We start from the raw sequence: 12,674 nt of genomic DNA on the forward strand, positions 1-12,674 counted from the left end.
AGTTGATTCACATTTTAAAAGAGTGAGAGATTCTACACAATCTGTTAAGCCAGTTCATACTTTTGAGAAGCAGGCTTTAGCTGGACACTATTAAGGGTTCATGGTAGTTACACTGGGAAAATCTAAACAGCAATAAATAACAAAGCAATTTATTACTTTCTTAAGTTGATGTGACAGCCTTTCTAAATGCTATGGAAAGCATGTATTTTCTCATCTTGCACTGTACCATGATTTGATTGTTGGTTGGTTTTTAATACTGAAAACCGGTGCTGGCTGGAAAATTTTATGCAAAATAGGGGCAGTTAGTCATTCAGAAACAATGAATCAGAACACCGGGCCATTTGGCCATTCTAACTAATCATCCAACAGGTGTTATTTGTGATATGCTTATATTCAAGTATCTTTTTTTTTTGCTATAGTTATTGGTCAGGTTTTCGGACAGTATTTTCTAATTCAGACAGTTCTAATCTTTTTCAGGGCATGAATTTTGTTACTGGGTATCTGATTATTATCACAAAAGATGAAGAAAAATCTTTCTGGTTGTTGGATGCTCTTCTTGGCAGAATTTTACCAGGTAAGTTAGTATTAAATGTATTTTATTTATTGTTATTAATTCATTAGGACAATTTTACTAATTATTATTATTGCATAGCTTACAAGCCATTTTATCATTTAATGATGTCTATTATTGTAATGGAGATCATTTACAAAAGTTCCTCCTATTTTAAATGTTTATATTTACCTTTTTCTAGGCACATGTTGGAGATTTTACCTATTCTGTGGTAATCATTCATTAAGACACACTTGTAACAAAAGTTTTAGATTTTGGTTTACTTTTTCTAGTGAAATAGTCTCTCTAAATTTCAACAGTTTTCGCTGTGTCACACAATTTCAGTTATTTAGGAAAAATAAATATACATAACCTTCAAAGACGTTAAGCTAAATTGTATTCCCTTTCTGGAACACCTTCAAACTGGACGTTTTCTGATCCAAATTTACACCTGCTATTCGTAAGGGGGAATTACTGGATTAAAAATTAGCATTTTTCTAATGTTCCTTTATGTTTTCCAGTATATTCTAGATTATACAGCCATGCAATTTTTCCAAAATGTAGGCACAGATATACACTCAAATTTTTGGAAAAAGAAGGGCACTCCATATACATAACTGCTTCAGAGATCTCACACTGAGTGATGCTTCACTGGGTAGCAAATACAAGGGGAATAATAATAATAATAATAATAATTCTTTCTGTTTATATAGTGCATTTGTCAAGTGGGATGAATTATATATTATACTGTATATCATCCAACATGTACTTGCTTCACTTATTTAGAAACATAACGTGGTTTGTCGTATCACAAGCTAAAGTGTACATTGGTATATTCAGACTATCATTGTGTTGCACAAATATTATAGTTCAGAAATCATTGTGAATTTAGCACCATTGAAGACAGGATTTTGGACCCATATCAGATATCCAGCATTTTGCTTTTGGTAGGGCAATGTATGGAGAAATTTAGTGACATTATGACTGAGTATATAGAATACATTTTTCATTTGAACATCTCTATGAGAAATATATTTTTTTCATTACTTGAAAATAAGAGATTTTGTTCATTGCAATATACCTGTTCCCTTTAACTAGAATAGAGACACTGAAAATAAATAACCTTAAAACTAAAGTAATTTCAAAATCATATGTAAAGCTTAAAAGAGCCCATTCTTAGATTTCCTAATACAAGTAGCAGGAAAATAGTAGGAAAGTCTTACATTTGAATTACAGGCAAAGATGTAAGGCCAGTCTCAGAAGAATACATCATCAGTTTGTCTTTCAATGAATTAACTACTTTTTCCATCCATCCATCCATCCATTGTCTCCCGCTTATCCGAGGTCGGGTCGCGGGGGCAGCAGCTTGAGCAGAGATGCCCAGACTTCCCTCTCCCCGGCCACTTCTTCTAACTTTGGAAGGGTAGTACAGTATGTGACAATATATTTTAGATTAACGACTTAAATACACTGCGGTGGGTTGGCACCCTGCCCAGGATTGGTTCTTGCCTTGTGCCCTGTGTTGGCTGGGATTGGCTCCAGCAGACCCCCGTGACCCTGTGTTCGGATTCAGCGGGTTGGAAAATGGATGGATGGATGGACTTAAATACAGTTCATACTATATCACAAAACTGATTCGTTCTGTTCAGGTTCCCACCTACACCAATATGAGGAGAAAAAAGATGAATTGCTTTAAAATTGTACACCATAGACAGCCCCCCATCTCTAATGTCAGATTTTCTGAATTAACCTTCTGAGGCATGCCATTAGGCACCATCCTGTCTTACCCCATGTCTTACCCAGTTGCTTTAGCTTTGCTCTCCACTGAAGCTCTGTTGAACTTAGTTGTTTGGAATTTCAGAGGAAGTTCATCCATTTACAGTACTACAACTTTTGGAATTTTCCATGATGAATCACTCCTTACTAATGATCATTGTTAAATATTTGGCTTTTATTGCATTGCTGCATTTCTTGAGTAATCTTGGCATGTTTAGAGGAACCTGGTGCTAATTTTTTCAAGTGACTTGGGTTTTATTATACTGAAACTGGCAAAAACATTACTCAAAAAAATCTGCCTAGCTGTGGTCCAGAATTATTAGCAGTTCATGGATGCAGCTTTTCTTTTTCAAACCCAGATCATTTTTTCTTCTCCTTACTGCCTTATACTGTTCCATCAATTACAAGAAAGGGGAAGGGATAGATTAGGAAAACCCACAGGGAAAAATGTGATAGTCATATAATGTATTATTGTAGTGCTTTGCAATCTAAAAACCCATTAAAGAGGTTTAAAAGAAAAAGCCTGGCATGTACTAACTACTGTTCAAATGAGGAAGAAAATGGAATTTGCAATTACAGCAAGTCAACACTGACCATGCACCCTCCTCAGTTGTTTCCATTTGGAAAGTAAGCTAGTGAAGAAACTTCCCAGATTGCTGAATGCTGGATCCTGATTTCTCTAGGTGAGGTAGTGCGTAATAAAGGAATGACTGGGCAAAATTTTAAACCCAGATTGCTGCCAGTAGAGGTAGAACCAACAAGAAGAGCAAGAGTTAAAGAAAAAGGAAAAAAAACAATTTTTAAAATGGTACAGTACCAGCATTTTGCTATTTGTTCTGGAAGTAAACCTTATTTTTCAACCCCATACAACCCCCCACCTTCAATGTGCAATAGGCTATATGGGGGGAAAATCTTGCTTTGATACACGGGAGTCTTCATTGGTAAAACTCCCTCTGCTTGCTTAGACTCACACTGGATGCTCTACAAGAGAAGCAGCACAGAGTGTGTAGCGAAGGTTCAGAGCCAGGGAGACTCAGAATTGTGCGGTACACAGGGAAGCTGAAGACAGATGGCTGCAGTTGGAGTTTTCCATTATTTGGAAAATAATTACTTTAAACACCATTTTCACATTTGAACTGAGGCCCAAAAGCTAGTATTACTATGTAGTCGAAATTTATATTACCAATACAGTAATCCCTCACTTATTGCGGGAGGTAGGTTCCAAGGCCGACCGCGATAACTGAATTTCCGTGAAGTAGGGACACCATATTTATTTAATTATTTAACGTGTATTTGGACGTTTTTAAACCCTCCCTGTATTGTTTACAACCCACCCTTTACTCTATTAATAACAGGGACAACTGCTAAGCAATATGAAATCGGTAGATAAGTTTACACTTACTGTATAGCGAAGTACACGTAGCAGCTTGTAGGCGGTCATGACGTCGTCGACCTTGTTGCAAAGATTCCTAAAGCAGATTCCATCCAGACTACTGCCTTATCACGTCCACTTGCAACTCGTTTTGCACCCTGGTTAAAGGACACTGTGGCCGTAGATCTTATATGCTTTTCCTCCTTTTTAAATAAAAAGAATCGATGTCCTGCAGCGGTGTAGCTGTTCCCTTCCTTCAACATATCCAAAACTTTTACCTTTTCTGCAATCATTTGCATCTTCTGTTGGTGCTTGGACACGGCCCCTGAAGCATTAGCACGTTAATGATGAATGAGTGAGATGAGACTTCCTGGTTAATGCAACACTCCGTCGCTGAGCCAATCAGCAGCACACAGGAACTTAACTGCGTGCTCTGATTGGGTAGCTTCTCAGCCATCCGCCAATAGCATCTCTTGTGTGAAATCAACTGGGCAAACCAACTGAGGAAGCAAGTAAAAAGACCCATTGTCCGCAGAAACCCGCGAAGCAGCGAAAAATCCGCGTTATGTATTTAGATATGCTTACATATAAAATCCGCGAAGTCGTGAATCCGCGAAAAGTGAACCGCGAAGTAGCGAGGGATTACTGTAATTGCTTTGACAAATCGTCCGAAAAACCGCCTCAAGTGAGTGTATAAATTTTTTGCGAATTTTGAGTTTTTTCAAATTCACTATTTCCATTACCATTTTTTTGTTTCGCAGTTTCAAAATGAGTGTTAAGGAGGTTAATGGAAATGCAGCTTGAGATGGAAAAATGTCCTTGCTATGTATGACAAGGTTTTCTGAGAACATAAAGGGCTTGCATAAATTCATAGGTAATGGTTGTGATAACTGAAGTATTTTTTTCTTTGTGGTTAATAAGCTACTTCAGCCTGCACTTTGCTCTATTATCAATTCCTCCACAGCAAAAATTGAAGAGTTCCTTCTGTTTTTAGGTAATAAAAATCAAAAACCTAAATATTAGTTCAACTAATGTTAGTTCATTATCCTTTTCATCATCCTCTGTCTTTCTTCTCCATCCAGCTCTGTTACCAAATGTTCACTAATTTCATCTTCACCAATCAGTAATGTGAGGCCTACTACTTGTGTCCTGGAACCCAACCCCACCACATTTCAAATCCTGCCTAAGTCCTAGCTGACACTGCAATAATACATTCATCTCTCAATACTGGCTCAGAGCTTACTGGTTTGAGAATTGCTTCTATAAGTTAAGTGGCAGGGCTTGAGGGTGACAATTTTAACATGTTTTTTTTTCATGTCACTCACTCACTCACTGTACCTTTTCAATCTGAAATTCTTGAGTATGTTGTGCCTACCCAGCTCACCAAATAATTAACTTGTAATAACCTGATGGAACCATTTCAGTTCAGCTTCAGGGCACAGCACAACTGTGCAACTGCTCTGAGTAACTAACAGTTTACTTGTGTCAGCAGAGCCTTGGCAAATCAACATATTAATTGTATTAGACCATGATGCAGCATTTGATACTGTCAGTCACAATTCGCTGTTGGCCAGAATGGAGAGCATTCCTGGCATCTCTGGTACTGCCCTCCATTGGTTTAAGGCCTATCTAAGCGACAGGCAAAAGTTTGTCTTTGTAACAACAGCAGGTCTAGCTTAGTGTCTGTCACACAAGGAATTCTTTAAAGTTTTACACTTGGACTGCTGCTTTTCTGTATCTGTAAGATTTTACTTATCCTTTATCTGTAGCTTAAACATGAGTATTATTTCTATGTGGAAGATATTCACATTTACTTCAGTGTTATACGTAGATGGTCATTGGAGATCTCCTGGCTTCTGACTAGCCCACAAAAAATTAAATGCTGGATGTAGCACAACTCTTCAAAATTAAACTTTAACAAAACGGAACGGAGCTAATTTGCAGTAAAGCCCAGCTTATGAAAATGAATTTCTTTTCACAGTCCACATGGCAATGCTATCATACATTCGGATCTCTAGAAAAAAATTTTTTTACTTCCACTTCTGCAGTATTCTGAGTTTTAACCTTGTTCCTCTCCTTTTCTGATACTGAGAAACTTCTCCTTGTTTTCATCATACACTGAATTGACTTCTCTACCTCTCTTCTAATCCATTTGGTTCGACTCCTTACTCAGACCCACAGGATTGAGCTCATGTCGCCTGATCTGTTTAGTCATCTCTGGCTGTCTGTGTCTTTTAATATTGAACACAAAGTCCCATGGCTAATCTGTAAAGCTTTCAATGACCTTGCACCAGACTGTATCAGTTACCTCCTTTAGCACTACAGTCCTATTCACTCATTGTGGTCCACTGATGCTTGAATGCCTCAAGGTAACCTGTGCACTGAAGTTGACAGATCCTCCATCTATGTGACACCCAGACTTTGGACTGACCTCCCCAAAATAACTAGGGTCCATGAGTATTTATTGAGCTTTTTCTGTACTTCAGTTGTATAATCCTGAGTATCTGAGATTGTATTCCCACACAGATATGGGCAAATTTGTTGGTACCCTTGCAGCTCATTGAAAAAGTGCTATATTCCTTCTGAAAAGTGATTAAATAAAAGCAATTGTCCCATGAATACCTACCTGCCTTTGCTAAGCCATCAGGTAAAGCAAAGCAAGTGTGAAAAGACATCAAGTATTGCTTATTCCACAAGAATATTCTAAAATGGCCTGGACACATTTGTTGGCACCCCTAGAAAAGATAGTAAATAATTAGATTAGAGTGATTTTTCAAAATAGGTAATTTCTTTAATTAGTATCACACATGCTTCCAATCTTTTAATCAGTCATTCAGCCTACTTAAATTGCTGTTTGGTTTCATCATGGGTCACATCACTGAGCAAGCATGGACCAGAAAAGGAAAGGAGAAAACTGTCAATTTTAAAGGCAAAGGCTGAAAGACCATCGCCAAGCAGCTTCATGTGCCAGTGACACCAGTTGCACATATTATTAAGAAGTTTAAGATCCATGGGACTGAAGCCAACCTTCCCTGGATGTGACTACAAGATGTAAATTGATCCCAGAATGGGCAGACGAGTAGTTAGAATGGCAGACAAAATGCCAAGGACAACTTCCAACGAGATACAAGCCAAACTCCAATGTCATTAGTATCTGATCACACCATCCATCGCTTTTTGAGAGACAGTGGCTTCAATGGAAGAAGACCCAGGAGGACTCCACTGTTAAATGAATAACCTAAAAAATCCAGACTGCAATTTGCTAAAATGCATATTGACAACCCACATTCTTTTGAGAGAATGTCCTTTGGACAGATAAGACAAAACTGGAACATTTTGGCAAGTCACACCAGCTCTATGTACTCAGATGAAAAAAATGAGGCTTTCAAAGAAAATAACGCAATGCCTACTGTGAAACATGGAGGGGGCTAAGTTTTGTGCTAGGACAGCCTTGCTGCTTCTGACAATGGGGTACCTTGAGTCTGTTTAGGGAACATTTGAACCTCAAGATAATCAAGACATTCTGCCCAGTGTCAGAAAATTCTGTCTCAGTCTCAGATTATGGGTTCTCCAAGAGGGTAATGACCCAAAACACAGCTAAAAGCACATTTTGAAGTGGCTTTCAAAGAACTCTGACTTGAATCCTGTTGAACATCTATGGAAAGAACTGAAACATGCAGTCTGGGGAAGGCCCCTTCAAACCTGACATAGCTGGAGCAGTTTGCTCAGGATGAGTGAGCCAAACTACCTGCGGACGGGTGCAGAAGTCTCCATGAAAGCTTTATTGGAATCACTTATTTGCATTGATTGCTACTAAGGATTGTGCAACAAAATATTAGGTTAAGAATCCCATCATTTTTGTGTATGCTATTTTATATGTGTTATTATTTGAAATATTCTTTTCATCCAAGCTCTAAAGTTTGATTTTTTGTTAAATGCGGAATAAACAATTACGGATGCCAGTTACTTTTTTCAAGTTATTTCAGAGACAATTGTGAGTTCTTCTTTATTCGTGGAAGGGTACCAAAAAATTTGCGTAAATGTGTGTAAATAAAATATATTATTATTTTTATTATGTGCATGTTCTAATTTTGTAGAAGTGTTGGTCATATCAATCCATTAGAGATAACATCAAAGTTGGTTTGTTCTGAATTTTATTTCCAGATGTCATCTTATTCATATAGTAGCTTGACCCACTTTTATATTTTAAAGTAACTTTAAGAAAGTTACTTTAATTTCTAGGTATAGTGTAAACGAATTGCACTTGTGTGATTTGCTTTGTTAGAGTGACTGTGCTGGTGTTTTATTTAGACTGGTAGACACTAACTGATATACAGCACAACTGATTTGCAGAGCTCTTAAACTGACCACCACAGACTTTATGTCAGCAGAAGCCTACATTCAATTCTCACTTTTCAGCTCTTGTCTGAACTCTTCTGTTTTCAGAAACTGACACTGTGATGCTTTTCCTCTCATTGCTTGCTAACTTACTCTTAGCTGTGTGTTTCTTTTTTTTTTGTGCAATACAAGTTTTCTCTAAAATGTGATCTGGTAATCTGAAGATATCTTCCAATTTTCTGATCTCTTGTTACTGATTTCTGTACCTCCCCAGGTATATATACAATACCCCTGTACCATGCCCTTAGCTTTCTTATAGATATTTGGCCTTGAGCCAAGTTCAAAATGTTTTATTAATAGGATCATCTATGTGCTCGCTAAGGAAGCTCAGTCTGTCTATAGTTTCTAAAAAAAGAGAACTTAATTTGATAATAGCTTAATTATAAATAAAATCTATGGTAGTTCATTGCCAATTACCTGTTTCTTTTTTAAGAAGCACATTAGTACAGATTATTAGCAGTATTTAACAAATTGGATGACAAAGAACATAAGTATCTACCAGAAGGCATATCTATAAATATGCACATATTTGTAAATATTATTCCATGGATGGATTCTGGGGCGGCACGGTGGCGCAGTGGTAGCGCTGCTGCCTCGCAGTTAGGAGACCTGGGTTCGCTTCCCGGGTCCTCCCTGTGTGGAGTTTGCATGTTCTCCCCGTGTCTGCGTGGGTTTCCTCCCACAGTCCAAAGACATGTCGGTTAGGTGGATTGGCGATTCTAAATTGGCCCTAGTGTGTGCTTGGTGTGTGGGTGTGTTTGTGTGTGTCCTGCGGTGGGTTGGCACCCTGCCCAGGATTGGTTCCTGCCTTGTGCCCTGTGTTGGCTGGGATTGGCTCCAGCAGACCCCCGTGACCCTGTGTTCGGATTCAGTGGGTTGGAAAATGGATGGATGGATGGATGGATTCTGTGTTTGAGTACAGATATGCACAATTCAGGTCATCTCATTAAGCAAAGAACTGAATTCCAAGCAAGAATCAGTTGCTGGTTAATAGATTGATTGTACAGAAAATCTATAGCCAACCAGACAACCAGAAGCAGAGTCTGACACCCTGAAGGTCTCGTCTTTACTCTGAAGGCCATTTTTAGTAAGGCTTGTATCACCTTGTATCGAGAGCGGAGTGGTGGCTCTGAAGCCAAGGATCAGCACTGTTATCTGAAAGGTTTCCGGTTCAAGTCCTGTTAATACCAGAAGGGATTCTACTCCATTTGGGCTCTTAACTTCAAAACTGCTACAAGGATGCTGTACAATGAGACCCTGCACTGTGACCTCCAAAGGTCATATGAAAAGACAATTTCCCCTCAGGAATTAATTATGTGAAATAAAAAAACAAAACAAATTTTCTGTACCATAAATGATTATTATTTTAGAAGAGCACTCCCAAATTCAGTGTATTTGGTTAGATTCCTGTGCCCTCATTATGTTTGTTGGGTTTGTACATTTTCCAGATGTTTGTTGTTGTTTTTTTTTTTAATCTTTATCCCCCACATCCCAAAGACATGCAGGTTAGGTTATTTGGCCCTGTTTCAGCATGGTTCTCTCTGCTAGTTTGAGCAGACCCTGCCATATATTTGTGAATTTCCCCTCGGGATTAATAAAGTAAGTGTCTGTCTGTCTGTCTGTCTGTCTGTCTGTCTGTCTGTCTGTCTGTCTGTCTGTCTGTCTGTCTGTCTGTCTGTCTGTCTGTCTATCTATCTATCTATCTATCTATCTATCTATCTATCTATCTATCTATCTATCTATCTATCTATCTATCTATCTATCTATCTATCTATCTATCTATCTATCTATCTATCTATCTATCTATCTATCTCCAATCCAGAGCTGGTTTCTACCTTGTGTAGACTCCGAAGTGGCTTTCAGAAAGTTATGTCACTATTGTTACATTCACATGGTTTGTGTTACAGTTTTAAACAGATGCAGAGTTGCTTCAGTAAACTTAGAAGAACATGTCACCCATTACTGCCAATAAGTTATTAAATCTCATTAACATTGACAAAGGTATTAAAGGCTAGATTGATTTATTCAAAAAGACACAAACTAAAACTCTTTCCTCTCTCTTTTATATTGTATAACTGAATTTATTTAATTTTAAACTCTTTTACAGTTGAGCTAGGTCATAGATATACTGTAGCTACTTTGAATGAGCTTGACTCTTGCCTAATGTTAATGCAAATTTTATATATAGCAATTATACATACAACTTCGTCTAATTTATTATTGTAGCATATTTGTTTTACAATATTTTATGTTTTATCTTTGCAAATAAAAATTCAGTTTTTCCTGAAAAATCAAGAAATTTAGAACAATCTGTATAATAGCAAAAGTAGATTGCATGTTGAAATTCTGTATAATTCAATGCATTATATTGTGTTCCAGCTATTGTAATTAGCAGAGCCTCCACCACAACATGAGCCTGTATTTGAAAGCTAACAATCAGTATGCTGCAGTGAGATTTCAGCCGCAGTCATTTGTAGGGCTGATCTAAATAGGTTTCTTCAAATGCTGGCTTGGCTAGACATAACCCAGGGGTTCAGTCTGCTTGTCACTTCAGATTAGCTCACAGGTGCCTGAATGGCACTCTGTGTGACAGCAAAACAGCTTTGCTCTAATATGTTGTAAAGTCTTCAGCAAATAGAGTGGCCTCTGCAGCTTCTGCATTATTGCATTTTTAAAATAATACTATTTATTCAAGCATTTTTTTATAAAGGTCATTAGCATAGTGAAAATATCTTCTTGATCTTAACATCTTTTCATATGTCTTGCATAATGTGTTATGATGTAGTAAAGGGAGAATTGCTTTGTAAGTGCTTGAGATATTGCTTGTAATAATAGGTGCTGTAGGAAAGTAGTTCTCTCTTTTGCTAACTAAGCAGAGTTAAGGTTAAGCCCCGAGGCAGACGCATGAGTGGGGAGGGCTCCGCCCCACTCCCCGCAGCCCAATGAGTTTCTCTTGGATTCATGCTAAGAAATCGGTTCTGCAAGCGAACTATGATACTTAGTGCAATGGGAAAGTCGCAAAATCAACGTAATGTTCAAGCAAATTCTAGAAAACAAACCAGATCTAAATCTGTTAAGTAGTTCTCTAATGAAAAGCGGACAGATATAAAAAAAACTATAGAAAATTTCGCTCATGGACCATAAAATTTTTAAAAGCGTTACTTGGCGAGCACCCATGGGCCAAGGGTAACCTACATTCCAAATTCCCAAGTCCTCATGGTTCGGGAGATTTCGTGATGAGTGAGTCAGTGGTATTTGGCTTATATATATATATATATATATATATATATATATACAGTATACAGAAGATTGCTGCAACTGTCCCATCATTCCCAGCACTGGATGAATTGATATAGTAAGTGGGAGATCAGGCCAGTCAGGCGGCCTTGACATCACTCTTTGAGATACACCCCTTTCTAATTATTTTTAGCTTATAAAACCAAATTTCATAACGTCTGCATTTCTTTACATTTTCGTGGAGAGACCATGTAAATGTTTCTAAATGAATTCAGGATGCTCTTGTTTAGTTGGAATGTACATGCAATGCTTTTTAAGTCACAGGAGACAATAAAGGTGCCTTTTCAATTCAGGCTGTTGTATAAAAATGCAGCAAACACATATGCATGTAAGTCAGCATCTTTAGAATGCCACCTTTTGGAGTGTTGTGGAGATGCGCTAGGCAGAGCCAGTGCCATAGCACAAACAGGAAGCTATAAAAAATAATGACATGAAAATAACTTCATTTAAATAGGTAGCTAAAAAAGGACCTAAGAACTAGCAACAGGACAGTGAAAATAATGAAAACATTACAAAAAGCCAAAGGGGACCTACAGTCTGTGGAAGAGTTAGCTCTTAGAAGAATAAAGGCTTTTTGCTGTTGGGTAATCTTATATGAAAATAGCTGAAAAAACAATGTAAACAAGAAACTTGTAACATTACTTTTAAAAGAACTGAAAAGCAGCCGCTGAAACTGTGTTAAGGTAACATTAAGGAAAAGGCTCTACCAGGATTAAAAATATAAAGGAAGAGTTTATGTAAGTTCTTGTTTATTTCCTAGAGTGCCCGTGAAATGCCAGCTTTTGACTTATAGAACTTGGAGTAGCAAATCAGGTTCTATGTGTGTATGTGTGTGTTTGTACATTATTAGCCAAAAAGAAGTACAACATTTCAAATGTTTATTCTATAAAAAGGCTTCGAGATAAAATACATTTCATTATGACACAAGAAAAGGTTTACAAAATAGATTTTTTTTCACTGTGTTTTAAAAATAATTTCCTCAAAGTGGTGGCCGTCATTAGCGGTACACACTTCAAGAACATTTCTGAACACTCGCATGACTCGTTCAGCCATTTCAAGAGGAATGGCAAATAGCGTCCTTGAGGGCTTCAAGGTTTTGAGATCGGTGTGTGTATACCTTTGTCTTGAGATAGTCCCACAAGAAGAAATCACACGGAGCAAGATCAGGTGAACGTGAAGGCCACCCAACATCACCGTACAAGAAGATCAGCGTCTCTGGAAACATCTCCCGCAAAACTTGCATGGATCGCTGTGCCGTATGAGCTGTTGATCCATAGCATT

General features: G+C 37.8%; 1 protein-coding gene across 2 annotated transcripts in view; it reads left to right on the forward strand.

The window, feature by feature from the left end:
• grtp1a (growth hormone regulated TBC protein 1a) overlaps positions 1-12,674 on the forward strand; it is a 131,432-nt gene that overhangs the window by 109,647 nt on the left and 9,111 nt on the right. For both annotated transcript variants that reach the window (XM_051926232.1, XM_051926231.1), the window contains one exon: positions 478-574. In XM_051926232.1, the coding sequence (XP_051782192.1) occupies positions 478-574 (97 nt within the window). The remainder of the gene's footprint in view (positions 1-477; positions 575-12,674) is intronic.

The sequence above is a fragment of the Erpetoichthys calabaricus genome, chromosome 4 (genome assembly GCF_900747795.2).
Source record: "Erpetoichthys calabaricus chromosome 4, fErpCal1.3, whole genome shotgun sequence".
Taxonomy (NCBI): domain Eukaryota; kingdom Metazoa; phylum Chordata; class Cladistia; order Polypteriformes; family Polypteridae; genus Erpetoichthys; species Erpetoichthys calabaricus.